Source organism: Pteronotus mesoamericanus, unplaced genomic scaffold, assembly GCF_021234165.1.
Source record: "Pteronotus mesoamericanus isolate MK-2021 breed Mesoamerican mustached bat unplaced genomic scaffold, CSHL_Meso_final contig_55, whole genome shotgun sequence".
Lineage (NCBI taxonomy): Eukaryota > Metazoa > Chordata > Mammalia > Chiroptera > Mormoopidae > Pteronotus > Pteronotus mesoamericanus.
In genome coordinates, this window is record NW_026555198.1 from 9,413,931 (window position 1) to 9,437,120 (window position 23,190).

The 23,190-nt window shown below is 37.4% G+C and overlaps 1 protein-coding gene across 2 annotated transcripts in view; it reads left to right on the plus strand.

The window, feature by feature from the left end:
• PHKA1 (phosphorylase kinase regulatory subunit alpha 1) overlaps positions 1–23,190 on the plus strand; it is a 136,862-nt gene that overhangs the window by 80,381 nt on the left and 33,291 nt on the right. For both annotated transcript variants that reach the window (XM_054579583.1, XM_054579584.1), the window contains 5 exons: positions 2,742–2,851; positions 3,837–3,981; positions 17,341–17,419; positions 19,759–19,925; positions 22,912–23,088. In XM_054579583.1, the coding sequence (XP_054435558.1) occupies positions 2,742–2,851; positions 3,837–3,981; positions 17,341–17,419; positions 19,759–19,925; positions 22,912–23,088 (678 nt within the window). The remainder of the gene's footprint in view (positions 1–2,741; positions 2,852–3,836; positions 3,982–17,340; positions 17,420–19,758; positions 19,926–22,911; positions 23,089–23,190) is intronic.

A 23,190-nucleotide genomic window follows, 5' to 3' on the forward strand; every position in this document is an offset into this window, starting at 1 on the left:
ATTATTCTGGATTATCCTAAATGTAATCACAAGTGTCCTTATAAGAGGGAGTCAGAAGCAAGAGAATAGGGTGTTAAGACTACTAGCCTTCCATATGAAAACTTGGAAGAGACAAGAAGGAATTTTCCCCTGGAGCCTCCAGAAGGAACCAGCCTACTAACACCTTGGTTTTAATTTTTATCTCATAATAGCCATAAGGCTCATTTTGGACTTGTGACCTCCAGAACTATAAAAGTGTGTTGTTTTAAGCCACTAAGATTGTGGTAATTTTTTTGGCACTGGTGGGAAATTACTAGTCTTTTTTCCTAATTTATGTTTCTGGCAAATTACTGCAATCTTAAATCAAGCCACAGAGGAGTAAATGTGTAAGTAAAGATTGTATCTTAGATAGTGGATTGCCATTACAAACTCAAAGCCTAGTTTGTGTATATGTGTTTATGTGTGTACTTTTTTCCTTCACCAAAAAAGGTTTGTTAGTAATTACAGCCAAGCCAAATCTTGTCCAGCTCAAAACCAGCCTCCATTCCTTTTTACTAATAACTACTCCAGTCTATTTCTGTGGCGGTAATAATAGACCTAAATTGAGAAGGAATCAATCAAGAAGGGAAGGTACCAGCAGTCAGAGATGACTTTTAACTATCTCTTCTAGGCACACATATTTTATGCCAGCAAGGCCTAAACTCCCAGAGCTATTAACATTGCATTTGACTTTAGGAATATGCAGATTTTCCCCCTCTCCAATCCTAGCTATAATGTAGAAAATACCTTTTGTTTTTAATTGAAGTCTTTCAAAGAAACTTTACAAAAAATGGAAAATAAAATATAAGCACATAGAAATGAGTAAGTTTATTGAATACAAGTCTCAGATCCTAATTAGCTTCTAAAATCTAGCCACAAATTAGCCTGAATATTATAAAATTCTAAGCATCTTGTTCCCTCCCCTTACTCAGGTAACCCTATCTGAAGTAAATGCCAAATCAAGAATCTGAAATATCTGAGATTGGTTTGGGTTGATACTTAACTAGGTGGGATGGGTACCTCAGTCCTTCCCAGAGCCTGCTTTCTGCTTTTTAAAAAAATATCCTTGACCATTCCTTCTAGCCTCAGACTCCAGTCTCCAGTCTCCAGATGCCAGACCACTACCACTAAATCCCTTGACATAAGGAAGATATTTCTCTGTATAGCCCAAATCTTACTCCCTGAGTATTAGCTGATCTTGTTGTCATCTTCTTTGCCCCTCAGAGAAGTCTCTGTGGTTTGGGGTTCATGCAAATCTTATTGATAACTTTGACCTAATTCTTTCTGACTGTCAGGCAGAAATTGATAGGCTAATTTTACCTTTGATTTGTCACATTCATTATTCTAAACTCAGAATAATCTTACTAGGATGTAGGTAACTTTCAAGCTCTGGGTCATCATTCCTGGATTCTACCTGTATCACATCACATCTCTCCAACAAACAGAAGAAAATTTCTTACTGATTACTTTTTGAAAGTCTACACTCTGTTTTGGGCCTCTTACTAAGTTATTTTTTCCTAGCCAAAGAAAATAAGGACCGATGAGTCTTGAATTTAGTGAATGATCTAATATATTTCAGAGACTCAAGTAACAAACTACATTTATTTTTCAAATATACTTCTTCACTTCATTCATCATTCTTTCATAAGGATCTATTGCTCACTTATTATGTACCAAGCACTGGGCTAGATGCTGTAAGAGGCATAGACATATAATCAAATAATTATAGTACAATCTCATAAATGCTATAACAGTAGTATTTTGTGCAAAGTACGGGAGAACAGTATAGATTCCCTGGGAAAGTCAAGAAAGGTGTGATTTGATGAATTATCAAATGAGTGACTCCTCACAATTCTATTATTGCAACAATTTCACAGTAATAGAATTGCTTTAAGCATGCATCAAATGATAGCTCTAATGCCACCAAGGAAAAAGGGTTATTTTTTCATCAGATATGTTCATTTATATGTGTTATCTAAATTGGATTCTCTGCTACACTACAAACACTTATTATTTCATATATTTCAATTCTATATCTTTTTTATTTTTTCAAGTTATGAAGTTAATCAGCTTTGGGAACATGAGAAATTTGTAAATAATGAATTCAAATCTTTATATAGTGCTAATTCTTTTCGAATCTGTTGGTGCCCATAGGTACACTTTCATGGTTATATTTAGTGTGTGTGTATTAACTTGTGTTTTTTTACTTTCCACTCATTTTTCACGTAAATATTTTTACTTATTTAAAGAGCTATATATTATTCAATAAAATTAAGGTAATTGTTCCTTTAGTATTGAGTATTTGATGATTTTTTTAAAGATTTTATTTATTTATTTTTAGAGAGGGGAAGGAAGGAAGAAAGAGAGGGAGAGAAACATCAACGTGTGGTTGCATTTTGCAAGCCCGCTACCAGGGACCTGGCCTTTAACCTAGGCATGTGCCCTGCTCTGGGAATCAAACCAGTGACCCTTTGGTTCGCAGGCCGGCGCTCAATCCACTGAGCCACACCAGCCACGGATAGATGATGTGGGTTTTTTACAAGACCATCAAGTTCTTTAAAAGTCCTCAGTGCTTAGTGTGGTCCTGTACATGACATGAACACTAACTATGAGCTTCAGAACTTAGTTTGTTCAATAAGGAAGTTTAAACTAATACACAGAAAAGTTCGCTGATTGGATTTGTACACTAAAAATATCTTGACCATTTCTCAATTCTGTCTCAGGACGCAACAGTAGAATGAAACTCAGCGGCCGACCCTATAGACACATGGGAGTCCTTGGAACCTCAAAACTCTATGACATTCGGAAAACTATCTTTACCTTCACTCCACAGGTAGGTGGCATAGCTTTAACATGTGATGACTAGAAATAAAAGATAAACATTACAGAAATAAAGCATTTTTGGAGTTTGGGCAAGTGTCAGACTTCCACAGTGCCTTGCATCTATTAAGTTGCTCAGTAAACACTTGTTGAGTTGGACTGAATTGAATTTCCAGCACAGAGTTATGCCAAGTGACGATGGCTACGAACTGTAGTCCTGAATGTTGCAGAAATAGTTACTAGGGATTTTACAAACGTTTGAGTACTTTAAAAGTTGTCCTTTTAAAAGTTAAGACTAAATCTGTTATTATTTTTACTTATATTTATCCTTTATAAACAAAATGTAGTCTTTTTTCTTCAGCTTCCAAATTTCATGTTCTCTTTGGGGGAGGGGCCCTTTTTACAAGCCTAGAGCTCTTTGATATCCTCTTATAAACAAAAATCTCAATCTTGTTTTAGCCATGATTATTCACATCGTTAGCCTGATGTTTATTTGCCACATTATAATAGCAAGCCCAATTATATGTGTATATGGGGAGGAGAAATTATTATCTGAAGAGAAAGCTAAAGCTCTCCATTTTACTGTCATCTTACATGTGAAATAGTACAGCTGAGGTATAAACAAAAAAGTTATACCATAGATTATATTTCTGATCTTGCCATTCACTAGTCAGATGATTTTGCTAATCCACTCAATGTTTCATGGCCTTATTTTTATCTATTAAAATAAGTAAAGACCTTACTGGGTAGTTATAGAATTAAATAAAATTATGTCCTTGAAAATACTTTGTAAATTATAGCACACTATAAAAGAGTCAAAAACTATTTTATGTACCAATGGAGCACCAGATGCTTTGAGAAGAATTAGGCATTAAATTTGGAGGTATTATTGCCTTTGTGACACCTTATATACCCTGGTGAATATGTGATTATTTTAAAATATTATTTGATAGTTGTGAAAGTAAATTATTCTGTGCTGTTATTTTTATTTTTCTCAGTTTATAGACCAGCAACAGTTCTACCTGGCTCTGGACAACAAGATGATAGTGGAAATGCTTAGAACAGACCTCTCCTACCTCTGCAGCCGCTGGAGGATGACAGGCCAGCCCACCATCACTTTCCCCATCTTACACACCATGCTTGGTAAGGTTGGATGAGGCAAAGAATAAATGTTTATTTGGAATAAGTCATGTGGTTAGTCCTTTAAAGTCTTAGAGTCACTGGAGAGCTATTTCTTATTACTTATTCTTTCAGCAGTTATTTATTAGCTCTTACTTTGTCCCAGGCACTCTTCTAAGGACTGGGGATACATGAAGTGAATAAGGCAGATGAAGTTTCTACTCTCCTAGAGTTTATATTCTAGAATAAATCTCTAACAAACCAATACACAAGAATATTTCAGGTCTTTTTGAGAGCTAGAATTTTTTTAAAAAAATGTTATAGAATAACTTGGTTGGAGGCTACTTCAGATAATTGGTTTCTCGGTCAATTTGCAGAAACTTTATTAATACAATTCATTTTAAAGAAAGTAAAACTACATTCTACATCTGTCTTACTCCAGTGGAGCATCAAGAGTTTATAGATAAATTCCCAGATATCTCTCCTTCCAAGGCTTGTCTAACTGAAGCAGTAAAATCTAGTATCTAGCAGGGAAAAGTGAAAAGGCTTTCAGTTTATCTTTCCTTTATTGTCTGGGCTTACTGACTTTATTTTCTTGAAACTGGGTGAAAGGCTTTATTGTTCTCAGTTCCTGGAGGACTACAGCCAATGCAGAAGCATTGCTAACTCTCTGTGTCTCTCTTGTTGCTTCCAAAATCCTGTTTGTACTGCCAAAGTACATAAAATTCCTTTTCATTAGAGAAGAATCCTTTGTCATAGGTCATTCAAAGTTTGAACAAACTGTTAGGGATTTTGTTCACATCTCAAAAAGTGCTTCAAAAGCACAGGATTTGAAGAAATGGGGTAGTCCTTCTTATTTTTGTTTTTCTTCTTTATTTAAGACAGTTAACAAGTGCCCATTTAATAACTACTGTGTCCCCAGAATTGTCTTCAGAAAGTGTAGTCTAATTGGAAAGGTATTTTAAGTGGAAGAAAGTGCCATGAGTGACACCTGGAGGCAGGGACGAGATTGACTTGTGAGTGGGCAGTGAAGAGCCCAAACTGAATAGAATGGGCCTTGTATGTTAGAGTATACTTATTAACAAAATTAGATAAATAAGGTGGGATCAGATTATGAAAACCTTGAAAATAAGCAGGTATTTAAAACAGATTTTCTCAGAAGTCTCAATATAAAGTTTTTGAACAAGCTGTGACATGATGAAAGTGATGTTGATTTGGTGACAGTATATACCATAATGAGGACAATCTGATATCAAGGAAACGAATCCAGGTATGAGGTGATGGGAAGATACACTGGATTGGTGGTAGTAAAAGTAGATCGGGAAAGAAGGATACAAGAGTCTTTTTAAACAACACTTGCAGGTCAGGTGTTGACTAACTAGATATGAGCTATGAATCAAGATAATGCCAAGATTTACAAACTAGGTAAATAATGTTCCCATTGATAGAAGCAAACAAATTCTATAGAAAGATGCCAGTTGTAAAGGGACATGTTCAGCTTGTGGTGACAAAGAGATTTCAAAATAGAAATACCTAATACAGTCATGTGCCACATAACCATGTTTCAGTCAATGACAGACCACATATACAGTGGTGGGCCCATAAGATTACAATGAGGTATCACTTCACACCTGTCAGAATGGCTGCCATTGATAAATCAACACACAAACAAGTGCTGGCGAAGATGTGGAGAAAAGGGAGCCCTAGTGCACTGTTGGTGGGAATGCAGACTGGCGCAGCCATTGTGGAAAGCAGTATGGAGGTGACTCAAAAAATTAAAAATGGAACTGCCTTTTGTCCAGCAGTCCCATTTCTGGGAACATAGCCGAAGAATCCTGAAACACTAGTTTGAAAAAATATATGCACCCCTATGTTCAAGCAGTGTTATTTACAATAGCCAAGATCTGGAAGCAGCCAATGTGTTCATCAGTAGATGAGTGGATATAAAAGCTGTGATACAGCGACACAATGGGATACTAGTTGTTTTAACAAGCAATTGCAGTCACACTTGAAAATTGAAAGTAGGAAGTCTCAGCAAGGAAATAGAAATACTCAGCAAAGAAATTGAAGATATAACAAACGAAATGAAAGTTTTAGAACTGAAAACTATGATAACTGAAATGAAAAATTCACTGAATAGGCTTAATAACAGAATTAAGATGATAGAGTGTACTTGAAGATAGAACTATAGGAATGACTGATTTGGAACAAGAGTAAAAATAGAAGAAATAGAAAGAGTAAAAAATTGAAGACATATGAAGAGAGCCTCAGGGACCTGTGGGACTAATAACAAAAGATCTCACATTCACATGATAAGAGTCCCAGAAGGAGAGGAAAGAGAACATGGGGCTGAAAAAAGTATTCCAAGTAATAATGGCTGAAAAATAGGCAAAAGTAATAAAGCTGGAGAGTCAAAAAGCTGTGAACGCCCTAAACTGGTTAGACCCACAGAAACTCATGCCAAAGCATGTAATAATCAAACTTCTGAAAGTTAAACAAAAAGAATAAATCTTGAAAGCAATAATAGAGAAATGATACTTTGCACATATGGTAAAAATGACTTGAATGACTGCAGATTTCTCATTAAAAACCCTGGAGAACAGGGGGAAGTGGCACAACATTTTATAAGCTGAAAGAAAAGAATTAAAAACTAAGAATTCTTTATCCAACAAAAAATGTACTTTAATGGGGAAAAATACATTCTAAGATGAAGGAAAACTCAATTAATTTGTCAGCAGTAGGTCTGTCCTAAAAGAATGGCTTAGGGGAAGTTCTTGAATTGAAAGTAAATAATACAAGATAGAATGTTGAAACATCAAGAAAGAAAAAAGAATAGTGGAAAAAGTAAGAATATGAGTAAATACAGTAGATATTCTCCAGTTCAGTTTTTTTAAGAATGTATTTTATTGATTATGCTGTTAGAGTTTTCCCATTTTTCCTCACCTTTACCCCCCACTACCCTGCACCCCCCTCCACCTCAGTTTCAATAATTGTAGCAAAAACTATGACACGGTCCAATGTGGTTCTCAGAATATTTAGAGGAAATCTTTAAGGAAATTATATTATAAGCAGATGAAGTTAAGGGACTGAAAGGGAGGTAAGGTTTCTAGACATCACTTAACCTGGTAAAATGTTGATACTAGTAGACAGTGATGTATGTATAATGCATGTTTGTATGTATAATGAATACCTAGAGTAACCACTAAGAAATTTAGACAAGGAGACAGACTTAAAAAGGCTAAAAGTAAAAGAGAAACAGACTCACAGAGAAAAACTGATGGTTTCCAGGGAGAAGGAGAGTGGAAGGATGGGTAAAGAGGAATAAAAGGTACAAACTTACAGTTATAAAATAAACCACAGGGATGTAGTTTACACAACAGGAAATATAGCCAATAACATCATAATAACTGCACAGTAACAGAAGGTGATTTAACATTATAAGGTATATAAATGTCTAGTCACTATGTGGCACATTTGAAACTAATATAATATTGTGTGCCAACTTTACTTCAATATTTTTTTAATTGTGACAAGTCCATACCATGTATTATTATACAGTGATTTTTAAAATGTGTCATAAAGCCCTGACCAGTGTGGCTCATTTAGTTGGACATTGTCCTGTAAAGCAAAAAGTCACTAGTTTGATTCCTGGCCAGGGTGCATGCCTGGGTTGTGGGCCCGATCCCCAGTTGGGGCACACGAGAGAGATAATTGACCAATGTTTCTCTCACACATCAGTGTCTCTCTCTCTCTTTTTCCCTCCCTTCCCTGCTCTCTAAAAATAAATCGATAAAATCTAAAAAATGTGTCATAAAAATGCATAGATAAATCAAAATGGGTTCTTGTATGTATTTTAGAAAGGAAGAAGAAAATAGGGAAATGAAGAACAAAGGAACAAAAAGAAAACAATAAATGAAACGTCATATTTAACCCTAATATATCAATAACTATATTAACTGTAAATGAAAATGAAATGCACCAATTAAAAGACTGAGATGGACAGAGTAGGTTAAAAATGACCCACATATATGCTGTCTCCATAAAATTCACTTCATATATAACAATATAAGTAAACTGAAATGAAAAGGATGGGAAAAGATATAACATATAAAATTAATTTTCAAAAATCAGAAATGGCTATGTTAATATCTGGTAGACTTCAGAGAAAAGAGGAACAAACAGATAATGAAAACAACATTAGAAATGGAAAAGGGAGAGGAGAGAAGATGGCAGAGGAGTGAATGAGTCACGCTGACCTCCTCCCAAGACCAAACTGGAATTGCAACTAAATAATGGAGTAATCACCTGGAAAGCAGTGGAGCGATAGTGGGAGAGGAGCCTTGGTGCCGCGGACAGTGGATTCTACTCTCACACATCCCAACGGGTGAGAAGTGCGGTGGAGGATCGAGAGGGTGGGCTGGGTGCCCACGGGCACTAGCACCAGAGGGACATTGAAACGGCCAGTTAGCTTCCCCCAAGAAGAACGGGGTCTGAATCATAAACAGGAACCCCTAAACTACAGCAGCTAAAGCCAAGAAAATACAGACAAAACACAACCCCGAAAAGCTTAGGGGCGCTCTCTGCCAGAGACAGGGGGCTGGGGATGCAAAGAGACATTTAAAGAGTCAATGCAAAAATTGCAGCGGCAGCCACCCTCCTTGATCTCTGGGTAGAGGCGGCAGCAGGGTGGGCTGGTGCCTGGGAAAAGACTGGTGAGGAAAACTTTGTGAAGAGAACTGACACGGCAGCCGGTGGAGCCAGGGTGATAATGCACCTCCCACTCTGCAGCTACCATCTCGCTCAGGCATAAGGGAATCAATTAACCTGCCTTTTGTGCGCTCCGCACACAGCTTGTACGCGTGTGAGCTGCGGGGCTGAGTGCAGACTGGCTGGGAGAGCCTTGAGGAGAGACTGGAGACAGAGGCATTGGGGAAAGAACAGGAGGAGGAACCAGGGAGTCCCGACTCCCTCTCCTTGCCGTAGTCTCCATTGGGCGGGAAGAGTCCACATCCCCAAAGAGCCAAAAGCCGAAAAGCACACATAGACATCCCAAAAACACCCAGTGCAGGTGTGCACACTTGTGCCGAGTGACCGGCGAGGGTTGGTGAGTGTGTGTGTGACCCGTGCGGGCTGGTGAACGCTTGCACCTGCCGGCAAGGCCTCCCACAGGTTGGCACCAATACGGCCTGCGAGGGAGTGCACAGAGCGGCAAGAGCAGGCGTAAATTGACCCGCCCGCCTGCGATTGCACAGCGGCCCACAAAATTAGTAGAGCTGCCCAAAGTCCCTGGAGGAGAGAACGGAGACAGGATTAACCGGAGAGTCCTGGAGCTGACTTCCTCCCATTTCCGTAGTCCCCATTTGGCAAGGGCAAGCAACGCACCCAAAGAGCCAAAAGCGGGGAAAACACACAATAGAAGACCCTAAACTGACCAGTGCCGGGGAGCTCGCCAGCCAGGGGGTGGGGGGTGGGCAGACGAGTACGCGAGGTCGCGAATAAGCCCCCTGGTCTGGGGCACGCACATGCGAGCCCAGGCAGGCAGGGGATCCTGCCGCGCCGGGAGCACACTCAAGGAGCCCGCATGAGAGTGCAGAGAGATCCCAAAAAATAGCCCAGCCCTGACGGAAGGGGTCACAGAGCTGCCCCAAGCAGGAGTCAAACACAGACAGTAGACTCCTGGAAGGCTCAAACAAACAACTCAAGGTCATATAGGGTCAACAACTGACATCATCAGAGGCAGGCCCAGAAAGAAAAGTAAAGGACAAAAATACTTAACAGACTCTCACAAAAATGGGAAGAAAAAGAAGTTCCTCTCAAATGAGTGGAAAAGGGGACTCCCCACAGAGAGAGCTAAATGAAATAGAGGCAAGGGAACTATCAGATACTGAATTCAAAACAATGGTTCTAAGGAAGCTCAATGAGCTCAGCCAGCTCAAAGAGAACTATGAGAAACTGCAGAGAAACTACCAGGATCTTACAGCAAACTATATCAGCCTGGAAAAGGACATAGAAACTATCAAGAAGACAAAAGAGGATATGAAGAATACCATTTCTGAATTGAAGAACACAGTAGAAGGAATCCAAAGCAGGCTGGATGAAGCCGAGGATCGAATCAGTGAGATGGAGGATAAGGTAGAAAGAAGCTCCCAGGAAGAACAAGAAATGGCAAAACGACTCAAAAAGAATGAAGAGGCATTTAGGGAAATGCAGGACAACCTGAAACGCAATAATATCCATATAATAGGGATCCCAGAAGGAGAAGAAGAGGAGCAAGGGATAGAGAACCTCCTTGAAAAAGTAATGATGGAAAATTTCCCTAACTGGAGGAGAGAAAGGCTCTCATGGATCCAGGAGGCACAGAGGACCCCACTCAAGAAGGACTCAAAGAGGTCCACTCCAAGACACATCATCATTAAAATGGCAAATGTCAAAGACAAAGAGAGAATCCTCCAGGCAGCAAGGGAGAAGGAGAAAGAAACATACAAGGGGGCCCCGATACGCCTAGGAGCTGACTTCTCAACAGGAACACTACAAGCCAGAAGGGAATGGCAACAAATATTCCAAGCCATGAAAAGCAAGGGCCTACAGCCAAGGCTGCTCTACCCAGCTAGGCTCCCCATTAAAACAGAAGGGGGAATACAGAGGTTCCCAGACAAGAGAAGGCTAAAAGAATACATCTGTACCAAACCAGCACTCCAAGATGTGCTAAGGGGACTGGTTTAAGCAGATGAAGGAAAAGAATGAGACAGAGAGGAACACAGGTACAAAGAGAAAAGATGAGTAAGTTTCTATCAGTAATATCTCTCAATGTGAATGGACTAAATGCCCCAATCAAAAGACACAGGGTAGCTGAATGGATAAGAAAACATGACCCATACATATGCTGCCTACAAGAGACCCACCTCAGAGCAAGAGACCTACACAGATTGAAAGTAAAGGGATGGAAAAATATATTCCAAGCAAATGGGCATGAGAAAAAAGCCGGGGTTGCCATACTTGTATCAGACAAAGTAGATTTCAAAACAAAGGCCATAAAGAGAGACCCAGAGGGGCACTTTATCGTACTTAAAGGAATAATCTATCAAGAAGACATCAACATTGTAAACATATATGCTCCCAATATAGGAGCCCCCAAGTTTATAAGGAAATTGTTAGATGACTTCAAAAAAGATATAGACAGCAACACACTGATAGTAGGGGATTTCAACACCCCACTGTCAAAAATGGACAGATCTTCCAAACAAAACATTAATAAACATATTGTGACGCTGAATGACACACTGAATCAAAGAGACTTAACTGACATATATACAACCTTACATCCCAAAGAAGAAAAATACACATTCTTTTCAAATGCTCATGGCAGTTTTTCAAAGATAGACCACATGATAGGACACAAAGCAAACCTCAGCAAATTCAGGAAAATTAAAATAGTACCAAACTTTTTCTCGGACCACAAGAGATTGAAACTGGAAATCAACCTCAAAGAGAAACTTCAAAAACTTGCAAACTCATGGAGACTGAACAGTAGACTATTAAACAATGAATGGGTCAATAATGAGATAAGAGAAGATATCAAAAAATTTATGGAAACAAATGAAAATGAACAGACAACAGTCCAAAACCTATGGGACACAGCAAAGGCAGTACTGAGAGGGAAGTTCGTAGCAATACAGGCTTACCTAAAAAAGATAGAAACATTTCAAATAAAAGACCTAACACGACAACTTCAAGAACTGGAGAAACAGCAACAAATCAATCCCAGAGCAAGTAGAAGGAAGGAAATAGTCAAGATGAGAGCAGAACTGAATGACATAGAGACGAAAAGAAAAATTCATAGGATCAACCAATCCAGAAGCTGGTTCTTTGAAAAGATTAATAAAATTGACAAGCCTTTAAGCAGATTCATCAAGAAAAAAAGGGAGAGGACCCAAATTAATAATATCAGAAATGAAAGAGGAGAAATAACAACTGATACCACAGAAATGCAAAGGATCATCAGAAACTACTATGGACAGTTATATGCCAAGAAATTTGAAAATCTTGATGAAATGGACAAATTTTTAGAAAAGTATAATCTTCCAACACTGAAGGAGGAAGAAACAGAAAGCTTGAGCAGACCGATAACAGCTGGGGAAACTGAAGCAGTCATCAAGAAACTCCCAGCACACAAAAGCCCAGGAGCAGACGGTTTCACAGGAGAATTTTACAAAACATTTAAGGAAGAGCTAACCCCTGTCCTTCTCAGACTATTCCAAAAAATCCAAGAGGAGGGAAGACTCCCAGACTCTTTCTATGAGGCCAGCATCACCCTGATCCCAAAACCAGATAAAGACCCTACAAAGAAAGAAAACTACAGGCCAATTTCACTGATGAACATAGATACTAAAATCTTACACAAAATATTGGCAAACCGCATCCAGCAATACATTCAAAAGATTATCCGCCACGATCAAAGGGGGATTCATCCCAGGCATGCAGGGATGGTTCAATATACACAAATCAGTAAACATGATACATTACATAAATAAAAGAAAAGACAAAAACCACATGATTATCTCGATAGATGCAGAAAAAGCATTCGATAAGGTACAGCACCCATTTATGATCAAAACACTCAGCAAAATGGGAATAAATGGGGCATTCCTCAACGTAATAAAGGCCATATATGAGAAACCTACAGCTAATATCATACTCAACGGGCAAAAACTGAAAGCTTTCCCACTAAGATCGGGAACACGACAAGGATGTCCGCTCTCACTGCTTCTTTTCAACATCGTATTGGAAGTCCTAGCCACAGCGGTCAGACAAGAGAAAGAGATAAAAGGCATCCAAATAGGAAAGGAGGAAGTAAAGCTATCATTGTTTGCAGATGACATGATAGTGTACATAGAGAACCCTGTAGACTCTACCAAAAAACTCCTCAACCTAATAAGTGAATTTTGCAAAACAGCAGAATACAAAGTCAACATTCAGAAATCAAAGACATTTTTGTACACCAGCAATGCAATAGAAGAAGAAATCAGAAAAAGAATACCATTCGATATAGCAAGGAGAAAAATAAAGTACCTAGGCATAAATTTAACCAAAGATGTAAAAGACCTGTACGCAGAAAACTATACAACATTGAAAAAAGAAATTAAGGAAGACACAAATAAATGGAAGCATATACCAAGCTCATGGATTGGAAGAATTAATATCCTCAAAATGTCCATACTACCCAAAGCAATTTATAGATTCAATGCAATCCCTATTAAGATGCCAATGACATATTTCAAAGATATAGAACAGACATTTCAAAAATTTACATGGAACCATAAACGACCCCGAATAGCCGCAGCAATTTTGAGAAAGAAATACAAAGTAGGAGGGATCACAATACCGGACATCAAACTGTACTATAAAGCCACTATACTCAAAACAATCTGGTACTGGCACAAGAGCAGACCCATAGACCAGTGGAACAGAATAGAAAGCCCTGAAATAAGCCCAGGTCTCTATGGACATCTAATATTTGACAAAGGGGGCAGAAGCATAAAATGGAGCAATAACAGCCTCTTCAACAAATGGTGTTGGGAGAGCTGGACGGCTACTTGCAAAAAATTGAAATTGGATCATCAGCTGACACCATACACAAAAATAAACTCAAGATGGATAGGAGACTTAAATATAAGTCGCAACACCATCAAAGTCCTAGAGGAGAACATTGGCAGGAAACTCTCAGATATCCCACACAGCAATTTTTTCACCGATATGTCTCCTAAAGCAAGGGACATAAAGGAAAGAATAAACAAGTGGGACCTCATCAAAATAAGAAGCTTCTGCACGGCCAAAGAAAATATCAGCAAAATGAAAAGGGAGCCAACCTTATGGGAAAATATATTCACTAATGATACATCAGATAGAGGTTTGATCTCCAAGATATATAGAGAACTCACTCGACTCTACTCCAAGAAGACAAACGATCCAATCAAAAAATGGGCAAAGGACCTGGGCAGACGCTTTTCCAAGGAGGAGATACAGAGGGCCCAGAGACATTTGAAAGGATGCTCAGCATCACTAGCCATCAGAGAAATGCAGCTCAAAACCACCATGAGGTACCACCTCACACCGTTCAGAATGGCCATCATAAACAGATCCACAAACAACAGGTGCTGGCGAGGCTGTGGAGAAAAGGGAACCTTAATACACTGTTGGTGGGAATGCAGACTGGTGCAGCCACTGTGGAAAGCAATGTGGAATTTCCTCAGAAAGCTGAAAATGGAACTGCCTTTTGATCCAGTGATTCCCCTGCTGGGACTATACCCTAAGAACACCAAAACGCCGATACAAAAGAACCTATGCACCCCAATGTTCATAGCAGCACAATTTACAGTAGCCAAGTGTTGGAAGCAACCTCAATGCCCATCAGTAGGTGATTGGATCAAAAAATGATGGTACATATACACAATGGAATACTACACAGCAGAAAGAAAAAAAGAACTACTAAACCTCAGGACAGCATGGATGGAACTCAAGAGCATTATGCTAAGCGAAATAAGCCAGGGAGCAAAAGACAAATACCATATGATCTCACCTATAAGCGGAACCTAACCAACAATACAAAGATGCAAGGAAAGTAAGACCAGCAACACTGAAAGGAAAAGAAATCAACAGAGACAAGAGGGAAGGGGGGGCAGGGAGAAGGAAGAGAAGGGGAAAATCAAGGAACATATAACAAGGACTCATGGACAAAACCAAAGGGGAAGAGCTGAGCGAGGGAAGGAAGGAGGGGCCAAGGGAAAGTGGTGGTGGGTAGGCAGAGACAAATGTATTTGAAAAAATAAAATAAAATTTTTAAAAAATAAAAGAAATGAAAAAGGGAATATAGCAACAGAAATGCAGGAGACTAAAAATTAAAAAAGAATACCAATTACAATTTATAAATCTAGATAAAATTGACAAATATTCTAAACAAGTAAATAATACAATAATAAGCTTAATAAGAGACATGCATAAAACTGTATGAGAAAAATTATAAAAGTAATGAAGAGCATAAAAGAAGATTTTAATCACAAGAGAGAAAAAAACTCCCATATTGCTAAGTGGATATAGTTAATATTGAGAGCATGTCTGTTCTCATTAAATTAATCTATCAATTCAGTGCAATTTCAAGTCAAAATCAAAATACATTTATATGAACAAGCTGAACCTAAGTTTCTTATGGAACAGAAAATGTACAAGAACACCCCAATTTTTTTTTATCCTCACCTGAGGACACGCTTATTGATTTTAGAGAGAGGGGAAGGGAGGGAGAGAGAGAGCGAGTGAGAGAAACACTAATGTGAGAGAGAAACATCAGTTAGCTGCCTCTCGTAAGCACCCAGACCAGGGACTGAACCCACAACCCAGGCATGTGCCCTGACCAGAAATGAAATCCATGACCTTTTGTTTTACAGGACAACACTCTAACCAAGCCCCACTGGCCAGGGCAAAAATACCCAGACTTATTAAAAACTAAAAACAAGACAATATTGATCCATCATAATTAAAATATTGATATGATAGCAATTCAAATATAGTAGTCCCCACCTTATTTGCAGTTTTACTTTCAATGGCTTCTGTTACCAGCAGTATACCATGATCCAAAAATATTAAAAATTTCAGACAATTATTAAATTAAATAAATAAATATTAATTAATTAATTAAACAATTTATAAGTTTTAAATTGTGTGTCATTCTGAGTAGTGGGATGAAATCTCAAGCTATCTCACTTGGTCCTGCCTGGGACGTGAATCATTCCTTTGTTCAAAATATCCATGCTGTATATGTTACCCACTCCTTAGTTACTTAGTAACTGTCATGGTTATCATATTTTGAGAGAGAAACTATATTTGCATAACTTTTATTACAGCATATAGTTATAATTGTTTTATTTATTATTAGTTGTTATTAATCTCTTCCTGTGGATAATTTAAAAATTAAACTTTATCATATGTAAATATGTATGTATAGAAAAAACATAGTATACATAGAGCTTGATAGTATACATAGGCATCCACTGGGGTCTAGCAACATATTTCCTGCAGATAAGGGGGGACTACTATGGAGGCAAAAGAATATAGATAAATATATTTGGGAAGTAATTTAGGCCTGCTATTTTACATTTTATGCAAAATTAAATTCTAAATAGATTAAAAAAGTATGCAAAGAAACCTATAAAAGTATTAGAAGAAAATACAGGAGAATGTTTTTGTGATCTTGGACTGAAGGAAGCTGTGCCTTGTAAAAACACAAGAAGGAAAAATTGACAAATTTTAAAACATGAAAACTTAAATAAATGTTTTATAAAAAATGAACTATGTTTGAGGTTGAAAAAGAAACAGTAAAGTAGGTAAAGGATTTGCCATACATATAATTGGAAAAAGGGTAATCACAAAATGTAACTATGGAGCTCTTTCAAAGTTGATTAAAAAAAAAAGATAAACTACTCAATAGAAACATGGAGAAAGGACATGAACGGACAACTCATAAAAGAAATAGAAATGACCACTACACACATGAAAACATGCTTGATCTTTCTAGTAATAAAATTAAAAGGATGTCTTTTGAACATATTAGATAAACAAAGATTAAAAAGGTTATTAATGTCTATTATTGTTAAAGGTATGGTGAAAATGTCACTTTCTATATTGGTGATAGAAATATAATTGACTCAACTTTTAGTGGGCAATTTGGCAATCTCTATAAAAATTTTTGTAAGTGTTCCTTTGTCCTAACAGTTCTACTTGTAAGAATTTTTCCTAAGGAGATAACAGAATAAGTGCATATGGATGTAGGTACAATGATCTTCATCACTCTGTGTTGCTTATAATGCAAAAACAGTCTAAATGTCTGCTAGGGAATCAGTTTTAGCTTTTACAAATGGTAAGTTAGAAAAAGTGGATCACAAAAGAGTATGTGTAGTATGATTTCCTTCACAAAAAGTCAGATAATTTTTAGCTTTCTAAATATTTTTATGCCTACACACATAAACCAAGGCTTATTAGGTGGCATAATATTATATAAAATACTTAAGACAGTGTTTGGCACATAACATTCAACAAATGGTTGCTGTTATTATTGTCAGCACTCAGTAGTCCAGGATACTGCCATTAGGCTCTGTGCTAAGTATTTATGATAAATAAAATACTATATTTGAGGAACTTTATTGGCCATCATCTCTTAACCATTTGCCCATTCTGCAGTATTGTTGGCTTTCAGGTGAATTGTTGAAATACAGGGTGGTGAATGAGGAGTGTCTCATTTGTACCATCCTTGTCAGACTGTTGGTTTGAAATAATTGAAAGATTCCCCTTATTTAAAAGTTAAAATCACAAAGATTGTTTAAAATTCTCTTCAAGATGAAGATGGAACCAGCCTGAATTCAAGCATCTTGGCAGCACTCCGAAAAATGCAGGATGGCTATTTTGGTGGGGCAAGGTAAGTGACCTCTACATACTCTTTAGTGAAATGAAATCAAATTTGAGAGCTGGATACAGTAATTGTAGACTTGTTATGCCTTTCTGTGCATCTTTTTTGTTTCATAGATGCATCTTTTTAAAAAAGATGTTATTTATTTTTAGAGAGGGGGATGGGAAGGAGGGGGGAGGGGGTAGAAAGAGAAACGCTGATGTGTGAGAGATACATTGATCAGTTACCTCTCTCACACCCCCAACTGGGAACCTAGCCCACAACCCAGGCACATGCCTTGACTGGGAATTGAACCAGCAACCTTTTGGTTCACAGGCCAGCACTCAATCCACTAAGCCACACCAGCCAGGGCTGTAGATGCATCTTTTTATATTAAATTTATTGGGGTGTCATTGGTTAATAAGATCATATAGGTTTCAGGTATACATTTCTATGATACATGATCTGTATATTGCATTGTGTGCCCATCACCCAAAGTCAAATCATCCTCCGTCACCATACATTTGGCCCCCTTTATCCTTCACTACCACTTACCCACCTTCCCCTCTGGTAACCACCCTACTGTTGTCTGTGTCTATGAGTTTTTGCTTTGTTTGTTTTTCTTGTTTGTTCATGTGTTGATTTCAGCTTTGTGTCTCACATATGAGTGGAATCATATGGTTCTTAGCTTTTTCTGTCTGAATTATTTCACTAAGTGCGATGTTCCTTCTGTGTATCTTTAACGAAAATCTCATCCTATTCAGAGAAGCTCATGTTTGATTGATTGAATGAAGGAATTTAATATTATACAGAAGCACTGGAATTTTTCCTCACCCTGATCTTTGCCTAGATGTTGACAATTCAGTGGACAAGAAAACTTATTCTTTAAAAAATAATAAAAAAATAAAAGGTTACTGGGCTATTCAATTCTAGCTGCTTTTCTTTTCCTTTTTTTCTAAGTTTTTATTTTGAAAAATTTTAACCTAACAGAAATCGTATTGAAAAACCTCTCTGTCCCTTTTCTCCCTTCCACTCCTCCCTTCCCGTCTTCTTCCCTACCCTCCTTCCTCTCTCACACATACGTACACATGCAGACACACACACACACACACACACACACTTCTTTTTTGCTGAACTGTGTGAGTTAGCAGAAACATCATCACTCTCCTACCATAAATACTTGTTTCTGTTTTCTGATAACAATAGTATTCTCATATATAACTGCAATATAATCATCACACTCAGAAAGTTTATTAGTGATACAATATTATTGTCTAATATAGAGCTCATATTCAAAATCACTCATTTGTCCCAATAATGTTTCCCATAGCTTTTTTTTTCCCACTCCAGGATCTAATCAAAGATCACACACTGGCATTTAGTTATTATATCTCCTTGATGTCCTTTAATGTAAAACAATTTCTCAGTCTTTTGTTAATCTTTATTAACAGTTTTCATGACAGTTTTCATTACATTTTTGAAAAAGGAAGATCAGCTATTTTGCAGAATGTCTCTCGATTTTGTTAAAGAGGCAGCTGTCAGGTTTTTCCATATCCTTTGTCCAACAGTCTTTTCACTAAACAGTCTTAGTTTCCACTGATGAATCACTTATTATTAGTGGAGTCATAAAATGATGATTCTTTGTTTCTATCATTCTGTGTACATTTAACATTTGGAACCTTTCCGTTTAAAATCAGCTTTCCCATACTCCTTTTTATTTTGTAGTTTCAGTGTCAGCACAGATTCATGGATTTTTATTTTATTTTTTATGTCATGCTCCATTCCTGTCATTATTTATTTCAATGTTCAAATTATATAGGATCTGGCCATTGGAAGCCCCTCCACGCTGGCTTCTTTAGAAAATCAGTACTGTTGACTTTCCCTTTGGGCTTTACAATTGGCTTTATATGTAGCAGAGGATATGGCTTACAATCTACTATAATTTATAACATTTTCAAATGCCATCTTTTATTTTCAAAATGATCTTCTTGAGTATTTTTTTAAATGATGTGATAGATTTGTGGTGGATTTTCCTTCATTCTGTTCTAGCTTCTCTGGTAGCCATTGGAAATTTTGGCCAATATTTGGCATAGTTATCACCATGGCAACATAGCAGTGAAAGAAAACAAAACTTATCTGCTGGTGGATTGTGAACCCATAACTGTATTTTTTATGAACACAGTACCCTAACTTATAATACATCATGCCTAGGAGTGTAGTAAAGTTCTACTTTTGCAAAAATTTATACTAATGTATAAACATTAGTGATCCCCCAACAAACCATTTTGGGTATCCCTTTTCACTAAATTGTGTTGTTTTAAAAGCATTTTCTCTGATTTCCTGTTTTCTATTTACCCTCTAACTGTCAGGGTTCAAACAGGTAAATTGTCAGAGTTTTTGACAACATCTTGCTGCACACAGTTGAGCTTCATGGACCCTGGACCTGACAGTAAGCTGTACAGTGAAGAATACGATGACAGCTATAGTGAGCTAGAATCTTGTGACTGGATGAATGGCTATGATTCAACCAGTAATGGTAAGGAGGCTTCATAAAGGCACTGGCCTTGCTGGACAAGAATAGAAAGCATTGTTGAGTTATCCTCCTTAATATTTCTCACTGCCAGCAGTCTCACTCCTATTTAATGCACCTACTTTTTGTTTGGCTTCACTTTTCATCCTTCTACTTACTTTTGGTATCTGGACTAATATCCCTGTTGCAATTGTGTAATATAAAGTTGACTATCCCTTAGTAAAGTCAGGGAAGAATTCTCTGCTGGGTGTATAAAATGGCTAGTGATTTCAAAATGTCAGGAATCAGTGAAGAGTGAGAGAGATTTAATCAAGTATATAGTAGAAAAACTATACATATACACTCCTGCTTTTTGACATTAAAACATAAATATGAAATGAGATTAGAGTGCTTTTTATATGTAATATATGGCCACTTCAGAATCTCCTGAGAGGTCTGCATAGTTTGGGAAAAAACTTATTTGGTATGCATATTGCTTTTATATTACAAACTACACAAATAAAGCACAACAAAGTCTAATTGGCTATTAGGAATACTCAGATGACATAGTGAGAAAACACCATGGGGACATGTATTTAAAGTGGCTGAGGAATACCCTAAAGCGTTAAAATACTGATTTACGCAGGGAAAGCATTACAGTGCTTGAGACCCAAAGAAAAAAGGGCAATAGGAGCAAATTTTTCTTCTAGCTATCTAAAACATGATTTGCCTGCTTTCATTGTCTGGGCATTTAACTATATTACCTTGTATATTAAGGTAGCCAGTCTCTTTATCTTAAGAGTGGTTTGTTGGAGAAAAATAAATAAATTAGCTTTCCTCAATGCAGTAGCAAGCATAATCTCATATACAATAGACCAAACATGTTAGCAGTCAGAAGGACTGTTTTCTTGTTTGGGCTCAGTATTTAATTTACCCCCTCTAGAACCATTTAATTCACTCTGTATTTGTTTTTGTAAGATCTAAAAATAGCGTGAATTTCTTTGTTGGAAAAAATGCATTAAATATAAAATTAGCTCCTATTATCAATAATAACAAAAGTCATGATATCTACCTTGGCATAAGATGAACTATTTTGAAAACCAGACGAGAATGATCACATATTGAGGTTGTTTGCTATTCCATGGGTAATTGTGCTTTCTGCCTGTAGCACTCTTTGTGTTAGATTAATTTCTAAAACATATGTTTTTAATGATATGTATTGGATTGGCCAAAAAGTTTATTTTTTTTCCTGTAAGATGGCTGTAGTAATGCTTAGTTGTCTTTAACTTCACTAAAAACAATTTTGTTAGATTGCATTGCAACAGCTGTCATATCAGTGTGCATTAAAAAAAGACATCAAAATTGGTGAATTTTTGTGCAGCCATTTTAATATTGAAGATGGGAGAAAATACACAACATTTTGACATATAATGCTTTATTATTTCAAGAAAGGTAAAAACACAACTGAAATGCAAAAAAAGATTTGTGCAGTATATGGAGAAGGTGCTGTGACTGATCAAATGTGTCAAAAGTGGTTTGTGAAGTTTCATGCTAGAGATTTCTCACTGGACGATGCTTCACAGTCAGGTAGACCAGTTGAAGTTGATAGCAATAAAATCGAGACATTCATTGAGAACAATCAATGTTCTATTATGTGGGAGATAGCCGACATACTCAAAATATCAAATCAATAAAGATTTTGGTGAAAATGAAAAATGTGTCTTTTATTTTACAGAAAAAAACTAAACAGACTTTTTGGCCAACCCAATGTTACTGAATTTGATAATATGCATTCTGAATCACTTTTTCCTCTCTGAACTCATCAGTGGTTTCACAATGGATGTGTCTATTGCTTGCCAGCCCTTCCATGGGGAGAGCGAGCTCTTCATTCCATGTTTTTTAAAGTATAGTTGCTATACAATATTATATTATATTATATTATATTATATTATATTACATTAGTTTCAAGTCCATATTCTTTATTATCCTCCACCCAAGAATCTAGATTGTATTCAAGGTTATAATATTTGTCATTAGAATGTCACTGAGTATGAGTTCCATTCTTACAGTTTTTCCAGTTCCCATTGGTCACATCAGAGCACAGAAAGACATCCTAAGAGATCACCAAAGATGATCAAAAACTAGATGAAGCATGACAGACCTAGTGGACTTCAGTATTGATCCAAAGACTGTGCTTTTCCAATTCTGAATATTGTCAATGTTCATGTAAAGTCTGAAATGTTAAGCATCTACAGGGTATATGTATGTTTCCATTATCTATATAGCCAGAGATAATGTTATAGAAGGCATGTGGAAGAGGAGGAGCACAAGGGGGTAGGGACCATATCTGTCTTCTTCATCCCTGAAACTTTAGCACCTAGTATACCCCTGGTACATAGCAGGCAATAAATATTTGGTGAATAAATGAATGAGGTAACTAAAAAGATGAGTGTGTGGCCAGTGGTCCTTTCAACACCAGTTCCACATGGAAGTTTTTTTTGTTTGTTTGTTTTTTGTTTTTTGTTGTTTTTTTTTTTTTTTTTTGGTTAGCAGCTGTAGCTTGCCATTTGTGGAATCTGTTTTCAGCTAGGCTCAATGTTTAGTGGAAGATTTTTGCCCTTCCCCACAAATGTCTCATCATGCCACTGAGACTCAAAGGGCCCTATTCTGCTCCTCCTCTACCATCACCGTCACCACCATTGTCATCATGTGCTTGCATATGAAATGTTTGCACCATTTGTCCTACATTAAGCTCATACTGCTTCCAGGAACCTTAATATTGTCTCAGAAAAGTTGAAGAACAAGTTAGTCCAGGTAAATGACCATAGTTTTTAAATGGGAAAGCTAGGAGATTCTATAATGATCACATACCTTTTTCCCCATGAGTAAAAACAACCTACTTTTGGTGCTATGTTGTGGGCACAAGATCCAATCATCCTGTTGGTGGGTTAGATTGTGAAGTACTAAAATGTTCATTTCTTTTCTTTTCACCCCCCCCCCACTAACCTTGCAGCTCACTGTGGTGATGAAGTTGCTCGTTATTTAGATCACCTTTTGGCGCACACTGCTCCCCATCCTAAACTAGCTCCTACCTCACAGAAGGGAGGGCTAAATCGGTTCCGAGCTGCTGTGCAAACAACCTGTGATTTTATGTCCTTGGTGAACAAGGCCACGGAGCTGCATGTACAGAGTGAGTAATGCCAGGACTCACTAGAGTCAGACACAGGTTAATAACGTGAAGCTCAAAATGGGGGAGTGGGGTGGGGCGTTTATTACAGTGTAAGTAGGAACT